At 35.5% G+C, this 27,119-nt stretch overlaps 1 protein-coding gene across 1 annotated transcript in view; it reads left to right on the forward strand.

Annotated features, from left to right (window-relative positions):
- The window catches only part of LOC140172488 (FH1/FH2 domain-containing protein 3-like), a 112,633-nt gene that overhangs the window by 5,885 nt on the left and 79,629 nt on the right, over positions 1 to 27,119 (forward strand). Inside the window, exons 2-4 of the mRNA XM_072195635.1 lie at positions 14,715 to 14,873; positions 15,072 to 15,254; positions 16,563 to 16,682. Of these exons, the coding sequence (XP_072051736.1) occupies positions 14,715 to 14,873; positions 15,072 to 15,254; positions 16,563 to 16,682 (462 nt within the window). The remainder of the gene's footprint in view (positions 1 to 14,714; positions 14,874 to 15,071; positions 15,255 to 16,562; positions 16,683 to 27,119) is intronic.

The raw sequence follows: 27,119 nt of genomic DNA on the forward strand, positions 1-27,119 counted from the left end.
ACATATATAGTTTTCCATACTTTAAATGCGTTCTTCAGCCTGATTAACCCTTGCAAAGGCTCAAAAATCGCTAAAAATGCGTTTCCACAGCTCAAGTGACACATCTAACCCTGAATATTTTCTTTGAATAAATGCGATTTCTTTACATATTTGTTGTTTTTTAATTAGATAACGCACCATCATATTGTTTATCAACATTATTTTTTAGTGATTAAAATGTCTTTGTGTAATTCTAAAATAAATTGCACTTTCCACCAAAACGCTGTGAGCTACGTTACCCCTTTTTAACACACGTTATTGGAAAGAAGTAATACAGAGGTATCAATGTAATTTGCGGTTTTTGAAAGGAAACACTCAGGTTTTAAAAATCACAGTAAAAATCTTGATGCTGTAGCATTTTTGGCATAGAAATGTTGTAAACATTGAAATTTCGACCGACCATGTTAAGATTGGTGAGCTACGTTACCAGGATTCTATAGTATGCACTTGTATTACATGTACTTCCTAATAATATGTGAAAGCTACCAGTGGTCGAACCCCATTTATATTAGAATTAACCGACATAACGTTCTAACGTTCGCAAATCACATTAAAACATTAAAAACCAGTGAACTACGTTACTGTGAGCTACGTTACACACTCATTTAAGCATCTTCAAAACTTCTATGAAATGGTGAAATCTGTTTTACATTTCACTCAAGTGATCTTTAATTTGCTTTTTATGACCTTGGATTGAGTAAAACCAGCCCATTTTATAGTCGGTAACGTAGCTCACATTACATTGAGTTTTAGTGTTAAAAAACATCATGACTTCCTGAAAGAAAAATATGCAAGTGGTGTTGGCAATTTTTACATCTGAAAGTAGTGATACATTTACTTTTAAAAAACACAAAAAGCAGGTCTTTTTGAACAACTTTTATTTTTTCTATTTTTTTAGTGGATTGGCACCGGATTTTGTAGAATGAGCGATATTCCCCCTGTGAAAGATATTTCCAAAATCTTCCAGGGGTAGTGTAAATTTTAAATGGAATAGCCTAAAGGTTTTTTAAAACCTTTAAGGTTAAAACCTTCTACTCCTAATGTCACAAAATACAATACTCAATTTGTTTATTTTTTAATTGCCCCAATAAAATATAGTTCAATTGCAATTTGTTATCTTGAAGCTCCATTATTCTATGGCAAATGAAAAACACACTCAAATACAGGTGTTTGGCCCAGTTACTGAAGGATTAGGATTTAGCTCATGGCATCTGCCAAAACAATATACAGTATATATTTGTTTAAGCCATTATTATATACAATTTTGGTGAAATTTTAATTTTGTTATTATTTGCAAAAAAATATGAAATAACTGTTAGGTTTCCTGACCATTTTAAGCAGACATCATGATGTGAAATGAAAGAAAACCCACCTACCTTGGTTGCTGAACCGAGGAGTGTTTATATGGAATGCGGGATTTAATTTTCTAACTCTGACAATCACACTCAATTGTTCTGTTGTCCTATACATATTCAACAAATTTAGCCGATTCCAATTAAAGTGTAAATTTGAACATGTGCAAATATTACAAATATACTAAAAAAAATGTATTTTTCTGACATCAGGTATTTGAATTTGATTTTTAATATAAATCCAATTTATTAATTGGCTACAGTACAATGTATATTGCAAACAAATACACCAAAAAAATCGAGTTTAAAATTCAGTTCAGATTGTACATTATGGCTTTAAATCAAAATATTTAGTCCTGTATTTTTCTGACATTTGAATTTAATTTGTAATATAAATCCAATTTATTCATTGGCTACAGTATGCTGCCAACACACAGCGAGTACACCGTACATTCTTAAGTGCAAAATGTAAACGATTTTGCCTTGTAAAAACTAGGTTAATTTGCAAGTTTGCGATGCCCTAATCATATAGAAAGGTAGCTATATCTAGGGCCAGTATTGATATTTCCACTGCCACTTTACTCTCCCCACTTCCCAGGGCCTTGTCCCCATTGATTCTAATGGTGGCTGGGTCAATGCTAGAGGTCATAAGAGCCATTACTTAGTGAGTGTACCATGTAATAGTCCTGTTCACTAAGTTGTCTTTATTGATGAGAACTTATTGAACCACTGAAAGATGTATTATATGAAACGTAGAGCTATGATGATGGCTGCCCTGTGTGATACAGTGCTAACTTGGTCCTTTCTATTGCGTTTATTGCTTAAATATAGAGTATTTTAATAAAACCATTGCGTATCTGGTACAACTGCTCCTTTGGTAGAGGTATGCTTAACCCCAGGAGGACAAGTACTTTTCTTATAGCCTTTTTGGTTGGTATGTTCATCCTGAGTCAACAATTAAAAAGCAAGTTCTAAATATTTAATTCAACCCTCTTCAGCCCTACCACCATTCTTTCCAAGTTGCTGATTGGCTCAATAAAGTGTAATGGTCTTCTTGTAACCAATCAGCAATCAGGTAGCACTCATGTGGTTAATACTTTGGGCCCTCAGACACACGCAAAAAAAACACAGTCTAGGGAGTCTGTGTATGCTTGATGGGAAGTTTTAAATAATCAGAAAATGATTTAAAACTGTGCTCATCTCACTAACTTAATGAGGCCCTTATGGTATGAGGCTTCAGACCTCATCTTCCCATGGGCCTTATATGAGGCACCAGACCTCATCCTCCCTACCCATCGACTATTTACCTGCCTGCCTTTGTGGTGAACAAAATGTGTGCAGAGGAAGGTGATGATATGAATAATTCAAAAGGCAGAGGTTGCAGATACAGTCACCTTAGCAATAATGCAACAAGTTTCCATTTCTCCATATACCCAGGGTTGCCATCAATTTTCGGCAAGAATCGCGGGTCAGATAGTCAAAAAGTCACCCAATTTTTCTCTTAATCATTGGTCTCCATGGGACAGGAAACGACTGGAAGTCGCTGGAGCCAATGTTGAAAATACGCCTAATTTGTTTCTTAATGATTGGTTTCTATCCATTGTAGGTCAGAAAATGGTCAATAGTCACTGGAAAAGTCTTGAAAAGTAGCCCAATTGGGTGAACAAATGGCAGACTTGGCAACCTTGCATATACCCTGGGTTAGACATAGTGGATGAGTAGGAAATAATATGACTAGGCCCTGTAGCAAGTTCGAGTAAAGTAACTCTGCTTCCCCTCTGGCGGCCAGTCATCCAATCAAAATTGAGGCCGACTTTTGTTTCTCCTCCTATTTATGAGGACAGTTATTTTTAGCATAATGGATGGAATTTAACCCCAGACAAAGAAAACCTGCCATGCATCTTAACGCTTGTTTGTCTTAGAGTATCAGTTCCTTCTTTTATTCAACAAAAAAATCAATTACAGTTCCCTGTCAGATTCACTTTGACGTAATTTAGCCATTTTTATGCAGCACAAGCAATCGGTATTTTCATTCCGAGTATTATATGCAATTAATTAAGTTTTATGTATGATTTACATGATTAGTATGCCGGTTTGAATTCATTAAGATTTGATGTGGAAGCATACGTGTAGGGCATAGGTATTCAATCATTTCTCCCAGACTACCATCCAGTTTATGTCGTTTAAAGGCACAAATAGTTATTCACTAAATAGGAAAATCTAAATTCATTTTTCAAAAATCAGATTTTTGCTAACATACGCTGCAAAAAATAAGACTGAAAACGAGTTGAGGCGAGCGGAATGACAAAAGCCATATTTTTTCATTTTTTAGCCATTTATTATTATTTCAGACATTTATTGAGCACCTTAACTGTAAAACTGCATTGAACATCTTTTAGTAATACAATGATCTTATTGGAAATGAGTCGAGGAAGTCAATCATTGCATTTATATTTCCATAGGTCTTGTGGTTCTTCAGTTAAGGCCAATAATATATCAAGCCTTTCATCCCCTGAGAAAAATCATGCACATGGGGCGGAAATTACGGAAGTAAGATGTAGGGGTGTGATTTTCGGTAATTTTGTGCCTGGTACCAAGCGCATTTTTCAAGGGTAACGGGTACCCGAAATTGCAAAAAAAAAAAAAAATTAAAAAAAAAAAAAAAATTTTTTTTTTTTTTTTTTTTTTTTTTCAAAGTTTTTTTTCGGTTTTGTAGTGTCTCTGGACCTAGACCTAAATGCTAGGATCATGGTTGACCTAAAAAAAAATGAATTTTGCACATTGTTTTGTATTTTTAATATGAAAATTGATACATAGTTTTCATGTCATACTCTATTAATGATATCAAAATGCATTGAATTTGAATGCATTTTGATATCATTAATAGAGTATGACATGAAAACTATGTATCAATTTTCATATTAAAATTACAAAACAATGTGTAATTAATTTTTTTTTTTTAATTTTTTTAGGTCAACCATGATCCTAGCATTTAGGTCTAGGTCCAGAGACACTACAAACCGAAAAAAACTTTGAAAAAAAAAAAAAAAAAAAAAAAGGATTATCGGGGGACTCGAATTCCCGGACTCGCTCACACCCTTAGTAAGATGTCAATGGTTTGATCGTATATTATTATTCATATCAAAAGAGAATGTAGTGTAAGATGGAAAAACAGAGAAGTTTGGAAATAAATTGAATGCTGGAACTTACTTATTGCAGACTTGATACGCTGCATCTGGAACCTCCAGATTTATCAAGCAAGTGACCCATTGGACTGGTCATGTGATAGATGGCTAGATATTGCCTTGATGGCATGGCCAGCCCAATAGGTCTGTTGCCTGATCAAGTCTAGAGGTTTCAGATGCAAAATAACAAGTCTGCAAAAAATAAGTTCAAGTATTTGATTTAGTTCCATACTTTTCTGTTTTCAATTACTGGATAACTGAGAACATTCACTCAATTGTAGTGTAAGATGGTACAGTATTGTTCTTTCTAAATAAGATTCAATAGGTCTGTTGCCTGATCAAATCTAGAGGTTTCAGATGCAAAATAACAAGTCTGCAAAAAATAAGTTCAAGTATTTGATTTAGTTCCATACTTTTCTGTTTTCAATTACTGGATAACTGAGAACATTCACTCAATTGTAGTGTAAGATGGTATAGTATTGTTCTTTCTAAATAAGATTCTGTATAGTTGTTAGAGCTTAACATATTTCTCAACTTGGACTGTCCAGATGCATAGCCAGCCTAAACCAAAGATACTATGGGGCCAATAAGGTTCAATTTCTCAAAGATTGGCTAGTGGTCAGGCTTCCTAAGCCAGCAGGCTAGCCCTACCAATGTGGATCTATTTGAGTAATTTATCTTTCTAGGTGACGTACAATGTGAAATTACAATCACTGGTATAAGACTAATTGGGCTTATGCTTGGTGGCTTAGAAAGCCTGACCACCAGCCATGCTTCGAGAAACAGCCCCTAAAAGTCCAATTTTTCATCCACTCCATATTCAATGGTGAGAATGTAACATCAGATTGCAAAAGATTGATTCTATCAGTCTATTACATAGTTGCCCCCCCCCCCTCCCCACATTATGCTCCCTCGTCCCAGAATTGTACGGATTTGGAGGAATAACATCTACTTTTGATTGCTCATTGTTCAGAATAGTCCAAAAAATGTCTTGGACATATAAGCAACTGTTTGAAAATCCTGTGCCCCATGAAATCTTGGCTATACAGGCTTGGCTGCTTTGGAATAATAAATTAGTATTACCCTTCATACTTGTGACAATACCCTTTACAGAATAAAGTACATTTCAACACACTGGGTGTGAAGGGTATGGTGGAATTGTACAGATGCTCATGAAACTGCAGCTGTACTAGCTTTCATACCAATTTCTTATCGCTCTATAATGGGATATTCCAGTTGAAATCCATACACCCTATAGTCCGTCAACTCAGATGTACAAAGTAAATAGACCTTGGAAACTGGAGGTATGAGAATAATTATTTCAGTGCAATGCGTGTGTAAATGCTTCTTTGGCGCGTCAACTGCTGCGCGATTTCTACTTGCCGAGCGCACCATGCTCTTTATGCGTCGCATTGTTTTACTGCATGTTACGCAAAGCATCTACCCTTGATGCCACAGATTTGGTTTGTACTTCTAGGTTGAAGCAGTATATATGGAAGGCATGACCTTAATCTCCCACATAGGGGTGTAGATATCAAATGGAGTCAAGTAACCCCCATTTGAAATTCACACTCCCTGTGTGGAAGATTAAGGTCATGTCTTCCATAGGGGGTGTATGGACTTTAACTGGAATAGCCTAAATTTATGTATCATTTTGTTGCTGTGGATATGAATTATTGTAACTATGGTGACGTGTAGTAGGCATATTATTTATAGGTGAAATTTGCAGTATCATAGCTGAAACAATTTTTTGTACAAAAAAGGTTGTGGTGATGATGTAATCATTTGCAGTTTTGAAAGTGCAGTGGTGGTGCTAGATGAGGCACTTACAGATGTGTCATACTGGTACCCAAGTCATAATGAATCATGACTTGAGAGTCAAGACTCAACGTTTCACAAGTGAAATGACCATTCAGATTTTCAAATTTTCCCCATAGAGATTGTACAAGGATTCAACTCAACTCAAGAAATTTCTAGAAATGAGTTAACTCATGGAAGAACAGAGGATACCTTAAAACATCCACTGAATGAGTAACCCAGGCAAAAGAAGAAATAAAACAAACAAACAAACTAAACTGTGAAATGACTCGACTCGTTACAACTCTATGAACATACCTCTCCTAAAAGGGAATCAAACACAATAATAAACACTTTTCCGACACAATACAGAATTAAAAATCCATAGAAATGATGGGCATGTAAGGTTCAGAATTCCCTCACGCCAACTTGTATGCCTGAAAGATTCTATATCTGGCACCACCACTGAAGAATGCTGACGTAGTCTAGCTTTGAGTAAGCGTGTTACCTTACACATAGAATGGTAAAAAATAGAAAAAGATGATATAATTTGATTCGCTTCAAGTTCGGCAGTGACGTCAATGCTTTTTTGTGGTTGCGCTGCAATCGTGCTGACAAAGTGCTCTTGTATGCGTGAGTGTACGCTCTGCATGATTAACTTTATACGCATGATTCACTACTGCGTCCAGCGAAGAACGCACATACGTCACTACCAAATTTAAAGCGAACCAATGTATAGATGACAGGTGTGTGGTGCAAATCTTAGGGCACATCATACTAGCAGTCGCAGAGTGCGATGCAAAAATCACTAGTGATCAAACGCTGGTAGCATTTGCACTACCAGCATTCAGTTGTGGCTAGCAGCAAAGTTGCCTTCAAGTCTACTGTTTGAGATTTGACGCTGCAAATTGCTAGCAACTTCATTAGGTTTCACTACCTGAAGAGAATTGATCAAAAATTGAATTCCCTCCTGAGGTTGGTATCTGTCAATGAGTTGACCACATCACCAGGCTGTAGGCAGTATATGACACACATGGGTCAATGAGTAAAAATGACCTGTAGTATTTGGTTTCCAGGATGTGAGTTTTGCCTAAGGCAATTTGTGGTTAAATGTTGATTCTTCATTACAAGGGTTATTACCATCAAGTTGGTTGAAAAAGGAGGTGAGACATGATCAAATCTCTCCAGGTAACAAAACGTAATGTTATCGATATGATTGAGGTAATTACTTTTACTCTTTCGATAACCGACAGAAGCTCCTTTGCGATTGCCTAGTATGATATGGTCATTATATTGCACTATTTTAAAGTTTTTCTTATATTTAAGCTAACCTTCTTTTATTCACAGCATCCCCCCTATTATATGTGTAGATGTAAGATAACATTTTTACCACTTTTACAAAAAGACATCTTCAATGAGAAGAAACTGGCTGAAGATAAGAGCTTTAACAGCTTTCATTTAAATGCCACCCCATTTATCAATTCAGAATGTAAATGTTTTTGCATTCTTGTAATCAGACCCTTATTATAGAACTTCCAGGAACTACCTTTTCTTATTTAAAGATGGCCGTTTGGAGAATGTAGGCCTATATAGTATCAGAGCTTTGTAGATTTTCATCATGTGTAGTTGGTACATTTAAGTAGTTACAGTAAGCAAAATTGGGCTATTCCATATAAAAGTGAATTAAGATTTTGGAAATATCTTCCACAGGGGGAGTATGAAATGGAATGAACACATTAGGCAGCTCCATTTGAATTTCATACACCCTCCAAGAAAGATTCAACCTGAATCTTCCACTGAGGGAGGGTGAGTTTAAAATGGAGCTTCCTAACAGGTTCATTCCATTTGAAATTCATACTCCCCCTATGGAAGATATTTCCAAAATCTTCCAGAGGGGTAGTGCGGGTTTTAAATGGAATAGCCCATTGCAGCAGACAGGAAAAAGCTGGTGCAATCATGGTGTCAAATATCATTCATTGCATAGAGTATTATAATAATCATTTATCTGAAAACTTGTTCATCAAAGCATGTGCATGCACTTCTATTTATTAACTGCCAAAAACTGTCTTGCTCTTTATTATATTACCCTGTTACCCGTTTATATCTACTACACTTGGCATCTTGCTTGCGATACTACTACCTCCCTGCATTTTCTTCATACGTCCGCCTGACCCTGTTGACTGTATGCTTTGACAATATAAAGGAGGAGGTGCGTATTACAACATTGGTGTTTTTTATTTTTTAAACTAATGTTTAGTTTATTTCCAAAACCAGATAAGTCATTATGGTGCCTTGTGTTACTTAAATAATTAGAAACAAAGATTTTACAATTCAAATTTGTATTATTTATTAAATAAATGTGCTAATATTTTCTCTTATAAGAGTTGCAGGTTGTTTTGTCTATTTGAAACCACATTTTCAATGATGCTGTACTCATTAATTAAACAGTTTTTAACATTTACAAAGAATATGTTATTTGAAATTGTCCAAATTTAAGTTTCTGATCATTAATTAAGTCATTTTATTTCTTAGACATGCACAAGGCAGCGTATGGACTTACTTGGTTTTAGAAATAAACTTGTTATATTATTTATAGTAAATATTCAGATGTATTGATATTCATAAAAGTTTCTTTTTATATCATATGTGACACTTTTACACCTTGATGTCATAACCAACATTTACACCACACATAAAACGATATTATTAATTCATACATTCAGAGATGAATTCCTCCTCCTGTGTGTTGGGTTAGGTGTGTGGGCCTGGCATACAAGTGTTAGGCAACACATCCAATTAGGGTTGATAATGCTATTGGTGTACCACTGGAGATGATAGTGTTTCCATTGGTGATCCAACTAACCAAATGAACTCAATATAAGATGTACGCTGGATTACATCTTGTGCAGGGTTTAACCTGATTTTTAAGTCTTTTGGCGTGTTGTGTACCAGTTAAACATCAAAATAGTGCCGATAAAGATATTGGTATATAATATCGACAATAATATTTCCATTTGTGATCCAGTAAACCAAATTGACTCAAAATAAGATTAAACTGTGCCAAGGCATAGTTTACATCTTGTGCAGCATTTGATCTGATTTGCAACCCTTTTAACACATTATCATCACTGCTGGTATACCGATAGCTTTATCAGCAATAATTGGATGTCTCGATCTGCAATGGTTGCATTATTTTGATGATCATACTTGAAGTCCAAATACCAGAATTATACCAGAATTTGAGTTGTATGCAGAAATTAGCAAAAAACTTCATGTTAAACACATATTTTTGTTTTAAAACAGCCCAATATACTCACATACCAGACACGCATCTCTCATTTACTGCTATTAAGTCCATTCAATATTTGAAAACGAGCAGTGAAAATATTTATTATGAGCTACCACATATGCACCAAGAAGCACATGTGGAGTAGGTCAGCAATGGGGCACCTAATATAGGAGGAATTTGTCTGTGTTTGTTGCACTTCACCGTGTGCTTAAATTTGATTTGGAACATAATGTTACTTATTTTCAGATTATTATTTTTGTAGATTTTTGCATTATTTTCATTAAACAGACACTTAATCAGGATGTATACATGTGTTGGTGTTCTAAGTGTATTGGGGGGGTGTGCGTGTATACACACATTTTTTTGTAGCTGCGATTAAGTTACTGGTCAATGTCATGATTGTTTGAGGTGCTCAATTTAAAAACACTTTAGATCATGATTCAATTCTGTGCAGTTACTAAAAACTGAAATGAAATAGTTATTTGAAATGTTAATAAGCTTGTCAATTTATACAGGAAGAAGAAAAACTATGCATTACACTACACATATCATATTTAAACATGAAATGGAAATATAACAAGCACAGGCAGATAAGCAAGAGAAAAAACTCAGGATATGCCTGCCTGTGAAGGGATTTGAACCCCAACCTTCAAATACAGAGTTCTAACCACTGAGCTATTCAGACTATCCTAAACATTACAAACAACACACGCAACACACCAGAGTATGAGATCAATTTAATGTTGCCTACCCACCATTAGTTAATTACTTTTATTATTATAAACCAACCTAATTGGAAATAAAATCTCAGAAGTTTCCTTACCAAATGACTCCTGCCCAAATTGTTATCAACTCAACCTTTGTAAATAAAACATGAAAAGTTGCCACATATGTTGTAATTTTTACATCGGAAATTAAGATTTGCTGCATCGTAAACAAGAAAAAAAGCTGAATGTTTTGAGTTGTGTGCAATATAAACACATCCTGGGGAAGTGATCAATAATTTGTTCAGAATTACACTGTTTATTATAGGTCTACCAGTGATACTCGTACCTGGTATTCACTGGTCACAATATGAGTATTCGCAACCCTTTTAATACATTATCATGACTGGTATACTGATAACTTTATCGGCAATAATTGGATGTCTCTGCAGTGGTTGCATTATTATGATGATCATACTTGGAGTCCAAATACCAGAATTATACCAGAATTTGAGTTGTATGCAGAGATTAACGAAAAAGTTCACAGCCCAATATACTTGCATACCAGTCATGCATCTTTCATCTACTGCTATGTAGTCCATTCAATATTTGAAAACGAGCAGTGAAAATATTTATTATGAGCTACCACATATGCACCAAGAAGTGCATGTGGAGTAGGTCAGCAATGGGGCACCTAATATAGGAGGAATTTGTCTGTGTTTGTTGCACTTCACCATGTGCTTAAATTTGATTTGGAACATAATGTTACTTATTTTCAGATTATTATTTTTGTAGATTTTTGCATTATTTTCATTAAACAGACACTTAATCAGGATGTATGTGTTGGTGTTCTAAGTGTATTTGGGGGAGGGTGTGCGTGTATACACACATTTTTTTGTAGCTGCGATTAAGTTACTGGTCAATGTCATGATTGTTTGAGGTGCTCAATTTAAAAACACTTTAGATCATGATTTCTGTGCAGTTACTAAAAACTGAAATGAAATAGTTATTTGAAATGTTAATAAGCTTGTCAATTATACAGGAAGAAGAAAAACTATGCATTACACTACACATAGCATATTTAAACATGAAATGGAAATATAACAAGCACAGGCAGATAAGCAAGAGAAAAAACTGCCTGCCTGTGAAGGGATTTGAACCCCAACCTTCAAATACAGAGTTCTAACCACTGAGCTATTCAGAATATCCTAAACATTACAAACAACACACGCAACACACCAGAGTATGAGATCAATTTAATGATGCTTACCCACCACTAGTTAATTACATTTATTATTATAAACCGACCCTTAAAATCTCAGAAGTCTCCTTACCAAATGACTCCTGCCAAATTATTATCAACTCAACTTTTGTAAATAAAACATGAAAAGTTGCCACATATGTTGTAATTTTTACATCGGAAATTAAGATTTGCTGCATCATAAACAAGAAAAAAAGCTGAATGTTTTGAGTCGTGTGCAATATAAACACATCCTGAGGAAATGATCAATAATTTGTTCAGAATTACACTGTTTATTATAGGTCTACCAGTGATACTCGTACCTGGTATTCACTGGTCACAATATGAGTATTGACCACAGAAGCCAATAGCTTACTCCAATACTCCAGACCGAAATAGCGAAAAGCCACCTTTTGTTTCAGTATATAATATTAGAGACCTTTTGGGGTTCATATTTTAGAAACCCTAAACAGGCGATATTATTTTCATAATATTTTTCTTTTGTAGCATATTGATGATGAAAATATGATTATTGACTGTAAGGTTCATTGCTTATTACAGTATTGATTCAAAAAATATTCTCCTTTTCAAAAAATATTTTCCTTTTCAAAAATGTGAGAAATGTGATTTTTGTAATGTAGTGGACAGTAAAACTGAAGTTCCTGCACTTTTTGTTTGAATGAATGCTAGACCAGCCTGTACTACAAAAATATGGAATCCAGTAACAATTCATTTACTGATGAAAATAATGTTCAGAATGAGCCTTTATCTCAAGTAATCAACACAGTACACATTATGCAGTTACATTTGAATTTCATACACCATCTGAAAATGATTCAACTTACATCTTCCACAGAGGGAGGCAAGTTTCAAATAGAGTTGGTTAATGTGCTAATTCCATTTGAAATTCATGTTCCACCTCTGAAAGATATTTTCAAAATCTTCCACAGATGGAGTGCGGAATTTAAATGGATTAGTCCATGGTCGACTGATTATAAAATACCTATCTCGCAAGGAAGAAGTTGGTATCTACAATATTCTTTATTTGCAGATACTGTCTTTTTGCTCTTGGATGAACAGAATTTGTTCCTTAGCTCATAAATCGATCCCTACATTTTGAAATTTAACATAAGAAAACAAGCTGCCTGTTAACTTGGCTGTTTGCAATTCAAAGTAACACGATAGAGCATTCATACATAAAATAGAGAACAAAGGAGCTCATAAATTGATCCCTATACATTTGAAATTTTGCATATGAAAACAAGCGGAATATTAAACTAGGTTGTTGGCAATTCAAAGTAACATGAAAGAGCAGTCAGACATAAAGTAGAGTAGAAAATTCTGGTGACATTAAAAATGGAGGAAAGGAAAACAGGTTCGAAATGCTGTTCCCCCATAAAGGCGCACTAATCAATGCATATAAATATGACTTAGGAAAGACATGATTTAAGATAAATAGCACGAAATTTGATGTTTAAGTATGAAATGTCACGCAGTTCAGAATGTAGTAAATCCATGGTGTACTGCCATTCATTATTCATGGCTTTTATATATATAAGAAATTTTTAGAAATAGAATCCCAACTTGAATGTTCCACTTAGTAATTTTTCATCAGGAGCATGAGAGTGGAAAAAGTGTTGCAGTCGTTGGTTGGTTTTTATGAGATACGTGCAAGCATGTTTGTTTATAGTAACACTTTATGGCTTTGTCTTTAAATTCGAATAAATAAATACAGCTTGCAAAAAAACCGAGCTGTTTGGTTTTCATTACTGTAAAAGTGAAATTTTTTGCATGATTAATTTTCCATGCTTTTCCAATTTTCAACTGTTTCAACTTATTTTTGAATTTGCAAATTCTAAATTTCCTTGCACTGACCTATACACAAAGGGAACATTTTCGCCTGTTGTTATTTTTGTGGTACCAGCTTGTTATGCATAAAGCACAAAAATAAATGTAACACAAAAATTTCCAAAAAAAAAGTACATAAAGTGAGCAGGAGTCATTGTTATCCGGAGCTTTGAATATTGAGTCTCATCCTTGTGGGAGTACAGGGATGGGCCACCCATATGGGTTAGTTTCCTACCAATAATCAATAGACATGAGTCCGCATTTTAAGAGGAGAAATGAGTCAAAATGCTTCAAAACATTCTCAGCTTGACATCTTGATTCCTTAAAGGGACATTCATTTCTTTGTGTATGTTACGTGGGTGCAAAGTCCTTTAAAATTAATAATCTGTTCCTTGAAAACAACCCTCAGAAATGGGCAAAAGTTAAGATTAGGAATAGAAAAACAACAACCTCTAATTGTGAACTTCATAATAATTAAATTACAAAAGTTCTGGTTTTCACATCAGAAAATATTACTTATTACTTTGTATAGCCGATGCATCAATTATTTTCAAAGTTTTACTGGTAGTTATCAGAGAAGATATATTACATATATACATATTCCCACAATGCATTTCTTCCCTGTACTGACTTGCTATTCAGTGCAACATGGGTCGATAGTGACAAAAAATACCTCAATTGCAAGATCTGGATTAGCTTTATAAATTGAGATATTGTTGTTACTATCGACCCATGTTGCACTGAATAGCAAATCAGTACAGGGAAGAAATGCATCATGAGAAGTGTAAGATGTCTTCTCTGGGAAATTCTCACTACAACAAAGTTTCTTAACCATGCTTTCTGGTAGGTAGCTGTTATGGCTCATTGCTTACTATCTAAATCAATGCTGCTGTGCCGCATGCCTGACATTGGATGAAAAAATGCTGTTAATGAATAGAATGGCTATTACCTATTTGAAATATGCATACCATCAAAAATACAAAGGGCATACTAACACAGTTTTCAATATTTTAAAAATCTCTGAACTCATGAGTGTATTGTGTCTATATGCCTCATAAAATGTGAACAAACGAACACAAAAGTTCCTTATGTGAAGTGTGGTTTAAATAATTTCGTTTATTTATTTGGATCGCAAGATTGTTTTTCTGGTGTATAAAAGAAAGTGTAACTTATACCGGTATCTACCTTTGTCTGCCCATGTTCTGTGTAAAACTAGTACTTCCAAAAATAACTTATACATATCCATGTTTTATTCAACAGCAAAAAGCTGAAGCTGGCAAGAAGAACTTCATCACTGTACTTGACCCAAAGAGGTCCAATGCTATCAACATTGGGCTGACAGTACTACCACAACCAAGGACCATTAAACAAGCAATCTTAACAATGGATACCATGGTCATCAACAAAGAGGGAGTAGAGGTAAGGGGTGTTCCGCAAGGCTCACTGTATTGGTCCACTGCTGTCAAATGTAAGCTGCAGTAATTTCAGATTAAACAAGCATGGTTATTAACAAAAGGGAAGAGGTTCCAGTGCAAAGCTAGTAAGAACATTACATTTTGACATCAGGAACTTTTATAACATGTACATCTTTGTTATACATAATGCATTTTTCATCAGAAACTGCTGACCATGATGCCAACGGAGGAGGAAGTTAGTGCCATCCAGGAGGCAACTACGGTTAATCCAGAAGTACCTCTGGCTTCTGCTGAGCAGTTCTTGCAGATGATGGCATCCATCAGTGGCCTCAAAGCAAGACTCAGTCTGTGGCTCTTCAAAGCTGATTATGACTCACTGGAAGAGGTAAGGCCATGGGGGTGTATGTGTTTGTATTGGGTGTGTACTTTGTAAACAGGGAGGGACACATGTCAGAGGGACAAACAGGGAGGGACATGTGGGAGGGACACATGTGGGAAATTGTTATGCACAGTGAACACACAGAATCTGTGTTTGTCCAATGCTGTTGATAGATTGTAATCAATAAGGTATATTTCTGATCAAGATCGATGGGCGCATGTGATGCATGCTGGGAATGAAAAGGGCTCAATAGCTATAGAATTTGCCACCCGAAATCGTGAATTTGAGCCCTTTTCCTTCCCAGCATGCGTCACTTTTGCCTATCGATCGCTAGCAACAATATACCTTATCAGGTACATTAAAGAAATTGGGCTATTTCAGTTGAAATCCATTCACTCCCTGTGGAAGACATGACCTTAATCTTCCACACAAGAGTATGAATTTCAGAGGGGTTACCTGAATGGGTGACTCCATTTGAAATCTACACCCTCTGTGTGGGAGATTAAGGTCATGTCTTTCACAGGGGGTGTATGGATTTCAACTGGAAATAGCCCATTTTTGTGGATAGTAGACACACAGGAAGCATATTTGTCTGACAGTGTTGGTAGAGTGCAAATGGCATAACAGTACATTATAAAGAACATCCGTACTTAGGGGTGTAGGAACAGTCCATGCTCAGTGCACTCAGCAATAAAGAAACTTGTCCAGAATAAGGCCACTGAATCTTTTTTCCAGTCATAATAAATAATTACTAAGCAAGGTTCCAAGAAACATTGAGGACCCTCGTATTTACTTTGCATATTTGTTAGTAAACCACTTGAGGTTTGTCTGTCATCAACAAAACTGTGTTAAGTCAATTCATATCTTGCATCTTGCTCTGCTTTGCATGGTGGACATCACCAACAACACTTCTGTGTAAACTGGCATGATCATTTGTAGGCGCCAACCGGATAAAAGAACACTAATGCGAACAAAATAATAACAATTTTGAGCAAATTTTATAATTTTTCAGAAAAACAACTAATGCTAGCACCCTCAAAGTTTCAAGTTCATTCTAATATGGAAAGTAAAAGAATTTATCCAAAAAAATATCTGCATTGTGAAACAAGTTTCAATTTATAACTTCATCATTGATAACTGTGTGTTTAAAAATACCTTTTTTTTAGTAGTCATAAGTATGGCCTATATTTTTTTTTTTTTTTGTCATCTGAAGATAGTAATACCAAATGCATTGATTTAAAATAATTCTATAAAACAGGGTTTTGCAATGATCAAAAAACTTTGACGATTGATGTTTGTGTACCCCAATTGCAGGAAGTGGCTGAGCCGTTGGCAGATCTGAAGAAGGGCATGGAGGACTTGAAAGATTGCAAGACGTTCAGATATATCTTGGCTACACTACTGGCCATCGGCAACTTCCTTAATGGTGCCCAGGTAAGCAGTCTGCCTAGCATAGCTGCCAGGGTTTACTAGATCAAATATAACTGTATAGTCAATGTGTTGAATTCAATACTCCCATGCTTATTAGTACAGGCTTTTAAAGCCAATAGTTTACTGTGGGAATTCTGTAGGACATCTTTTTTCCAGCCCTTTTTGTAACAAATTGTGAATATATGTTGTTATCCATATAGGTAGTCCCTATTTTAACCTGTGTGAGGGGGGTTTCAGTAGGGATGTGCCTCCCTGAAAGTGGACTAAGTTTATACCAATTTTTTAAAGAAAATGTGACAAATTTTTATACCTGACATCCAGATGTTTTGCCAAATTTAACACAATTTTGTGAACATTTTCCAAACTTTCAACAAAAACCAGAAATTTGGGTTCCATTAAGGTGAAATTGGGATATTTTTTTCGAATAATTTGAAACAAATTACCTAATTTATACAAAAATTTATACAAAAGAAGCCATTGTTATATCAGAGGCCCAGAAATGAGACCCATAATTGGTCACATCCCCGTGTCATATTATATTTAGCCTCGCTGTATACTTGTGTCTGATGTGCTCTCATGTCCCACAAAAAATACTGTGCAAACGTCGCTATCCGTTCCCTTAAGCTAGGTTGGTAGATTCCAGTCTAATATAAGTGACAACTGAAATGAGCATCACTTGCCAAAGTTTAATTGCACTTATTTGTCGCTCCTTAACCAGACAGCAGAGGCAATCCATCTTAGCCTAGACTATCCAAATTGGGCTATTCCATTTATAATCCACTCTCCCCCTGTGGAAGATTTTGGAAATATCTGCCATAGGTGGAGTATGAATTTCAAATGGAATGAACACATTACAGCTCCATTTGAAACTCAACCTCCCTCAGTGGAAGATTCAGGTTGAATCCTTCTCAGAGGGTGTATGAAACTCAAATGGAGCTGCCTAATGTGTTCATTCCATTTGAAATTCATACTCTCCCTGTGGCAGATATTTCCAAAATCTTCCACAGCGGGAGTGTGGATTTTAAATGAAATAGCCCAATCCATCTTGCTTGCCTAGACTATCCAATGAGTCATCTTGTAAACTTGGTATAGTCTTGATAGCATGTGAATGCCGCTTCATAATGGCGTGTCACACGCACTATACGTCTTCTGCCGAACCGAAAAGATCAATCTTTCCAGTAAATGTAATGTGCACTTAATCACATAAACGTGAACTGATCATAGAGCTGAAGCAGCTGCCATTTTATAAGCATGCTGCTCAGATGTAGAAGTTTTATTTGAAATGGAGATTAGCTTCAGATGAGAACTACCTGCCGATTGGTCAAAAAGAAGTTTTTATTATCAATTGGCCCAATCAGCAACATTGTTAGAATAATTTCACCACGCAAAAATATTGGGGTGAATCATTTGCAAAGCTCCATTCTGATTGGTGATTAAAGTGAAGATATCATGTAATTGACCAATAAGAGGCATTGTTAGATCGGCAGGTAGTGCTCAGGGGTTAACAGAACCAAATTTGGCCTTGTGACTCTTGGGACAAAATAAAAGCTTGCAAAACGGGCATCGATGGTAAACACGCTAAACATACTTAAGATTTGTCAGCACTTAAATAGCCACAAGACAAGACTTGTTGATTTATGATATATATGCATTTGAGTACAGCACATTATACTAAATGCACTTTGCATATTATGTAACTGGAATAAGTTCATTATTCTTTGATACAACACACATTAACACCTTGATACTTGTAAAGATGTGCAATTGAGGACCCTGTTGTTACCAACTGTGGACATTTGATTTATCTTACCAAGGACCTTGTATGCCTTAAGCTAAGCACAAAACCTTGGACGCCTCTGTCACTTCAAATGAGACATGGTCGTGTATGCATTTTTACTTTGTTTGCAATAAGCGGGTAGGCCTAATGGAAAGAAAACTGTGGATGTCCATGGTTACTTGGTGCCCATGCTATTTCTGTATTTTCGTGTGGGCGTTCTTGTTTTCAGCTCTTCACAAAAGCACACACTCCAAGACGTACACAATGCAGAAAAATAACACATAATTTTCACCAAGTACTTGCTGGACAAAGTTTAACCAAATCTACTTGAGATACCCTCCTACACGTTCATTGGATTTATATATCAAGGAGTAAAAACAAGACAACAGAAAAACAAGTTGATATTGTAAGACTGAGAGCAATTTAGACTTCTACTCTACTGAATATTTTCACCAAGAGTACTTTCTCTTGGCCTGTGGCGTCGTCATCTGTTTTTGAGTACTTTGGAGAAAGTACTGTTGTGGAGTGAAAAATATTCTGTAGCTTCAAAGTCTAAATTGCTTTTTGTGGTACAATTTACAACTATGTATGAATCTACACAGGATGTTTTAACTTAATATTTGTATTTTGTATATAATATTTACCACTGACAGCTTTTGTTATGATATTCAAATTGTTTACATGGTTCTATAGTAGATGTATCAATGTACTATTTTGAAAGTTGTTGGTGGTGATGTTTGTTGTTGTTGGTATTGGTGGTGGTGTTTTTTTTTTTTTTAAATGGCGCAATGATTTATAGTGCGCTACGCACAGGCACAACGCCTAGACGTTGATCCACTAGCCTCAGCACACTTTGTTAACTGTTGTTATAACAAGATATTCACTTTTCCCTGTCCATACTACCAGCTTGTGCAGATTTTCCATACTTTCTGCACATTAGTATGTTCATTGCAAGAGGCAGCTATTCATGATCCATTATGAGATTTGATTGAGTGTGCTACTTTCAGCCTATTACAATTTGGAATGATTCTGTATGCATTGCGTATACTTTGTGCCGTACTCTCTGTCTGTAGGTCTATCCGTAGACATACGATGAATTACAAATCTGTTTTTTGACAAGATGAGAGACATGAAAGAGATGATGTTGACAAGTATCATATTGTTGTTCAAACCATACTTGTTACACGAGATGAAGGGCTAACACCGGTCACCATAGCAACATTGCATTTATTCACTTGAAATGTTAAATGATTGATAGGTGTGTTGGAGAGGATGGTTGTTAGGAAACAAGCGAAAAATGTCACAAGTCATCTGGAAAATAAGGAGAAAATTTGGAAGAAAATAATATTGTTTGTGGATTATTTTAAAAATGAAATGTGACTTGTAAAATTGATGATTAACTTTATTTGATGGATTAAAAATTTGGAAGAAAATATTATTGTTTGTAGATTATTTTAAAGATGAAATGTGATTTGTAAAATTGATGATTAATTTTATTTAATGGATTTATAATCTGAAAAAAACCCAGCAATATGTGAAAGGCACCATCAGTGTTTTACTAAATCAGAAAATATAAAAAAGGATCCAAAATGAGATTTTGTGATCAAATATAACCTAATAAGGGTAAAAGTTCACATTTTTGTTATTGGAGGAATATGTCCATATGGACACTTGTAGCTGCATGCATTTGAATTATGCTTCATATTTGCCAACAATACCATTTTCTTCCTTTTTGTCAATTTTTTTTTCATATGAAAAAGAACATGCAATTGGCAATTTTATTAACTTGTCCTTCACATTGCAGCCATTCCTAAAAACTTAAATATTTTTACTACTTGTGTGGATTACCCAGCTAACAAAAACAGTTTTACAGAAAATGTTTAAATGTCAGGTATATAAAGGGCATATAAAGGGTATAACCTTTTTATAAAATTCGGAATCATTTTTGAAAACATTCTGACATAATGTTATATAAGTGTTGACAAAGTATTTTGCAAACATTTTTTCCATAAAACATTTAAAATAAAATTTTGACAACATTTTGAATATGTTATAGTGTTTTTCAAATAAAACGATTTATAAGCGCTTTATATAAAATACCTTTATATAACACTACATTTAAATGTAAAAAGCATTTTCACCAAAACCAAAATGCCTGTATAACACATTTGTAACGTTTTAAAAACAAGAAGGATATTCCGAGGTCCAGGCAAAATGTTTGGATTTTTCACAATACCCGAAAAATAACTGATGCAAAGTCATAAACTTATTCATAAACTTCACTTTTTAATTTGTTTGATTCCATCTGAATAATATTTTTTTTTAACAAAATAAAATGTTTAAAACTCAAACAGCTGACAGTGCTTAATCATGTGATGTACAAATATGGTAGTTGTGTGCATGTAAATTGTTCATTAGCATCAAATATGCACGCTGAAGTTACTAATGAGGTATACTGTTGTTTATTAGTAACCGCGCTTTAGTTTGCGTTTTGGCAAATAAATAAGCTTGATTGGATCACATGCATCGTATTTATTCATGAGGTTATGAATTATTTACATTCATCTTGCTAATCAAATGATTCCTTGTGTTAATAGCATAGACAGAGTAAAGCATTGCCTTCCCATAATGCAATTTGATTCAGAAATTAAACAAAATTATTCATGTCCATAAAAATGCAAATAAATTCACTTCAGCACAACTTCTTCAGCACAAACCAAAGGTATAGACCACTTCACATCATTGTTTATCAACAAAGGTGAGGGACTGGTCTATCGATATGCTTGAATGAACCGCTACACTGTTCAATGGCTTTCTTGCACTATATGAAATGTGGTAGGCGATTTAAAATGCACATGTCCTGAGCAAACTATGATGCGTACGCACACTGCAGGGCAAAGAACAATGGAAATTGCCGTAATTTGTGCACATATACTGCCGGGCAATGATGTCACATGTCAAGTGGTCTATACTTTGCTCAACTCCAAAAGAGACAAAAATGATTTGTTACTGTTATTTGTTTTTGTTATTTTACCTTTTTTTAAAAATAAGTTCCAAGTCAGGCTAACGTCAGTTCATAATCAACATAATATGCAAAGCACCAGTTAAGCAAGGGTGCTGCATCCAACTGCGAGTACGTCAGTCTATATCAATCATCACATAATGAGTCGATCACTAATTGATCAAGTTGATCTTGTCCTGTTTTGCATAGAGCTAACTCTTGAGTCGAACCACAAAGCATGATGGTATTGCAAGAAATCCTCCTCTGATGCATAGAGACACTAGGTGAGGAGCAACCTGTTGCTTGTGTATCAGAGTTAACTCTGCTACCATAACCAAGCCAAATGCACCCTCAGGCTTTGAGACAAGTCTACACCAAGTATTGTATTGATTCAATTAAGTAGCGAGACCACCGCACGATACTAGCCGTCCTTCAGGCGTGAAAGACTACCCCCAAATCTTGGATCTTTCGGTAATTAAGTGTGACTACGCCTTACTACGACCGGATCACTTTACCGGCTATGACCCCTCCGTTGCCGGTGGTTTTTTTGATGGCAGGTTTATATTTGGGAGCCCTGGTCTGCAGGCAAAATATTGATGGGATTAGATACAAGATATATTGCACAGTATGAGATGGGGAGATGGAGGGATAAACAAGGTTTTTGAACTACTTTGAGCTAGCACTGTAAGAATTTATTTTTACATACAGAATTTTTTCTAGTTACAGTTTTGAGCACTACCTGCCGATCTAACATTGCCTCTGATTGGTCGATTACATGATATCTTCACTTTAATCACCAATCAAAATGGAGCATTTCAAATAATTCACCCCAATTTTTTTGCATGGTGAAATTATTCTAACAATGTTGCTGATTGGTCCAATCGATAATGAAAACTTCTTTTTGGCCAATCGGCAGCTAGTTCTCATGGGGTTAAGCAATTTGCTTTTTTTTCTGTGAAATCTTGACAAGTATTATAAAGCAACTCTATAGTAGGATATATTCGTGCATCTTTTAATTCATGTTTCCATGCAAATGTGTGAAATCTGCCCAAATAAAAGAACTGCGAAAATTACAGCATACAGTAGTTTACCAAGTATATGTTATGATGTAACTTTTTTGTATACAAGCAACTCAAGTGTATTATATCTGCTTGCTTCAATCCGAGATATTTTAAAGAAAAGATAGGAAACAAAGCTTTTGTTTGCATGGCCGATACTGTTGGACATGTAAATGTGGATATGGTAATTAAGTTGAGTATATTTTGGTGACAATGGTTGCGAACTACTCAAGAAAAGTTCTTTGAACTACAGTGCCTTCTGATTGACTAATTGTATTAAAAACACCTACCCAGAAGAACTAATTTTACCACCCGAATGACACAAAAAGTGTCATCATCATCATCATCCTAAGTCATCATCGACCCACTGCAGGGTGAAGGCCTCTCCAAGGTGACGCCACTCTGATTTATCCCATGTCTTTCTCATCCCGGTTACATCAAGAAATTTTGTAATTTCATCTCTCTATCTAACTTTCTGCAAGTTTAAGAGTACACAAAAAGTGTACTTTTATCCAAATGAATGAACCGCTCCAATCGTAAGTCATAATACTCATATGTGACATGATCAATGGGAATGAGTCGCATGTCGACCCTGGTCGAAAATGAGTTTTACATACATTTCTAAAGAGGACATTTAGAGCTTTCAAAAACTGAAAACCCCATGTTGATACGACTTTTCTTTGCGAAGTTACATCGATTTATCAATGGTGGAAAACAATATAAAACAAAAGAATTTTAACACTTTCTTTGCCAATATCTCAAAATCAATGTTAGCGACATCCGACTCATTTCCCTTGATCGTGTCACATATGGTAATGTTCAGTGAGGTTGAAATGGTCAGCCATATTGATTGGTACATTTTGTGTAAACATCACTGAGAACTCATAACTGGATTGGGAGTCACAAGCGCAATTTACCATAAACCAATAGCGGGAAAACAATAAGACACCGCCACAATTCAATGTTCATTTGTTTTTAAATGATTCTCCCGAAAGTACCTCATGTGGGTAGGGTAATGTTAATACCTGGGTTAATACCCTGGTCCTGGTCCCAGGGTCCTGGTCTATGCTAAGATGACATACTCAACTAAATCAAGTCGCCATCTGAAATTAGTGGCTAGTTTTACAAACTTTTACGGCTTTCAGAAAATGCAATCCTTTTGGGTGGTACAGTATTTACTCTAGCCTTTTGGGTGACAAGAAAGGACTAACTGAATGCCAGTCTCAAATACTACTATTAAAGAGTAAGCCCCGTCAGTTCTTCTAGGGTGACCAAACCTGCCTGGTTATCAAATTAATCAGTAACAAGGTTATCTCTGAATTTGACAGGTGTTAATTGATGCAATAACATTAAAACATCAATTAGCACCTGTCAAATTCAGAGATAACCTTGTCACTGATTAATTTGATAACCAGGCAGGTTAGGTTCACCCAGAAGAACTGCTGTAGCGGGGCTTCTTCTTTAAGGTATAATATTTAGCAAAAGAACCACTAGACTGCTGTTAACCCCATGAATACTCTCTTTCTGAGTAACCAGTACAAATAGAGCTTTTAGATCTCTTTGCAATTTTAAGCTTAATCCCCTTCATCCCTGTACTGACTATTCTTACCATATCTCTGATTGGCTCAATACATAATACAGCTCTCTTTCTAACCAATCAAAATAATTCTTAGAGTCAACCAATTCAGCCACTAGTGCTCATAGGGTTATTAATAATTGAATATATGAATACAAAAGCCACCTAAGTCCATACTTTGGCCAAATTGAGTTAAGCATGGGAAATTGTTGCTATACATAGGCCTGTCATATGTATGAAAGAACAACTCAAATTCATCCTCCGTGTCTATTGGGCATGTGAAAAATAGCATGTATGAAAGAATCACCCAATTCCATGATTTGAGTCTTGTAACACATTGATTGAAATCCAGTATGTATAAAAGTCCACTTGTAACACATTCATTGCTAGAAAGTGACTTTTGAAGAAAAAAAAATGGGTTTAATAAAGGAAAGTGTGTGGTTTATATTACATGGCAGAATGCTTATCAACATTATACATACTTGTGTGCTTTATTTTGTATTATCTTACTAGTGGTAATCTCATTCTAACATTGTTGTCTTTGTATATGATTCAAAAAAGTCCAAAATTTAAAATGAACCCCACGAAGTCCCTGAAATGCTAATCGTCATACTTAATACAGGTTAATCCACTCATTTGTACATAAAACTTACCATATTGACCAGGTAAATCTAACTGAAGGAAATAAAATGATACACAGGGTTTTCTCTCAAAATCACTTCCCATGGACTTAGGTGGCTTTTGTATTCATGTATTCAATTGTTAGTTGATGTATGAGGATTATAATTGAGATTAATAGTAAAGCTGATTATGTAGGTCTTCTTTTAAATTATTTACATTCATGTATAAATTAACTTGCATCTACCTAATTAAATGTAGAAAGGAAAAGAAGGATCTTTGATTCATAGGTGGAAGGTTAAAAATGCTTAACTCCGAAATTATATAAGAGCTACTTAAATTGGACCTGTTGATGGTAAGTAAAGAACAGAAGTAAATAAGGTTGTATATAATCAGTGGCAGTCACTGTGACGTCAATGCACTGGTCATAGGCTTCAACATAAAAAGTTTTGAGATATTTTCTCAAATTATCAAGAGCTATCTTAAGAACCTATACCAGGCTTGTTTGTACTCATTTTAAAGCATTTTTCATGCTGATTCCAAATATAGTCATAACAATTTATAATCTTGAAATTTTTGAAATTAAAAATAAAATTCAAACTTGTTGTCTGCTGTCGACACCCACGTGGAGAGAGTTAAGGATAGGATGAAGGAGAGTGATTATGAGATAACAACGATTATGAGGATAATGGAGATAGCGTCAATGATCGTCGATGCCAACTGTAAAAGAAATACTGGCAAGTGTCTGCTTGTCCAAGTGACCTGTTGCATCGAAAGTGGACTAACCACTTACAGTGAGGTAGAGATATAATGGATTGCAAGCTTGTGGCAATATTGCACATGATGTGCAAGTAATAAAACAACAGATTTATTATCTTCTAGTGCTTGGCACTTACTGACGGACAGACGAATGGATGAAGTGTTGGAGGGGAATGATCTTAATTAAACTTTAGGGAATTAAAAGCAATTGTCGACTGGTTGGGGATCAATAGCAATGCTTTAGTTGCTTTGGGTGGGAGCAGGGTTGCCAACAAAAATTTCAGAGCGAATCGCGGGTCAAATAATTGAAAAGTCACCCAATTTTTCTCTTAACCATTGGTTTCTATAGGGCAGGAAACTATCGGAAGTCGCGGGAGCCAATGCGGAAAAGTCGCCCAATTTTTTTTCTTAACCATTGGTTTCTACGGGACAGGAAGTTGTCAAAAGTCGCAAGGAAAATCTTCAAAAGTCGCCCAATTGGGCTACCAAATCGCGGGTTTGGCAATCCTGGGTGGGAGAGAATTGATCCTTGGTGTGGAGTGATCAATTTTGTTTTCTTCAATTTGTGAAAAAGGGAAAATAGACTGAGATTGCTCCGGGAATGGTAATTGAATTGACATGGGTCCACACATAACCTGAGAGAATAAATACAGAGGGTGTACTTTCTGCTTATAGAATTTGTATTAAAGTAATGCTATTTCAGATGCACTGATTCAAATGGTTGAGCGTACTGGGAGAAGCAAGTAAGATGAGGGAAAAATAAGATGAGGAAAAAGAATGAAAGACTGATATTACAAAGAGAACATACCCCACACATACACATCCCCCTACACATTTTCACAGACAAACATGGACATTATGAGCCTCCTATGTAGTTACAGCATAACTGTCGACCTGTACACAGTGACATTTCACTATTAAAAGCATGGACTTTTGTGGTAAGATATGATATTTAAACGCCAAAGTCAAAACCGTGGACCTGGTATTGCACCTACAATGAGGGATCTATTATACCCCATATACATTATTACAGTGTCTACCGCCCTGTGCTGCTCTCTTATGACTGTGGACGTCCACAGTTGCTGTGGGTCCGCACTTTATGAGTGAAATGTAATTGAGCAATGCAATTTTTGCTAAAGCTCACTACCATTTGCAAGATGCTGCGAACTACTTTTTTTTGGCTGCTTCGACCAACAATACATTGTATACCCTTAAGATCTAAATTTTGATGATTTTTACGATCGTCCGGATGAGCAAATCACTGAATGTGCCTTTAAGTATAATGAAATGTATGAATAAAGTATGAAGGTAACCGATATTTAGACCTGTTGTTTGTTTTGACCAGGTTTGAATGGAAATGTGATGAGAAACAAATGCAAAGAAAATTAAAGAGGGAGGGAAAAGGGAATTGAAAATAAGTGTGATGTTGACAGAATAGAATTGAAAGATATTTATGGATGGGAGCGTGCTGCGAAATTAAACCTAATTATATCAGTGAATGGCACTTGGAATATGAGAGGCGTGAAATTGGAGATTTGAAGTAATTTAGGAATAATAAAGATATATTGATGTTGGGGAGTTAGTTTCTTATTATAACTTTGTTTAATTAGTTTCGTACATTGAACACATGGCTGTGCATTGTGCATAAATG

The sequence above is a fragment of the Amphiura filiformis genome, chromosome 16, assembly GCF_039555335.1.
Source record: "Amphiura filiformis chromosome 16, Afil_fr2py, whole genome shotgun sequence".
NCBI classification, from domain to species: Eukaryota; Metazoa; Echinodermata; class Ophiuroidea; order Amphilepidida; family Amphiuridae; genus Amphiura; species Amphiura filiformis.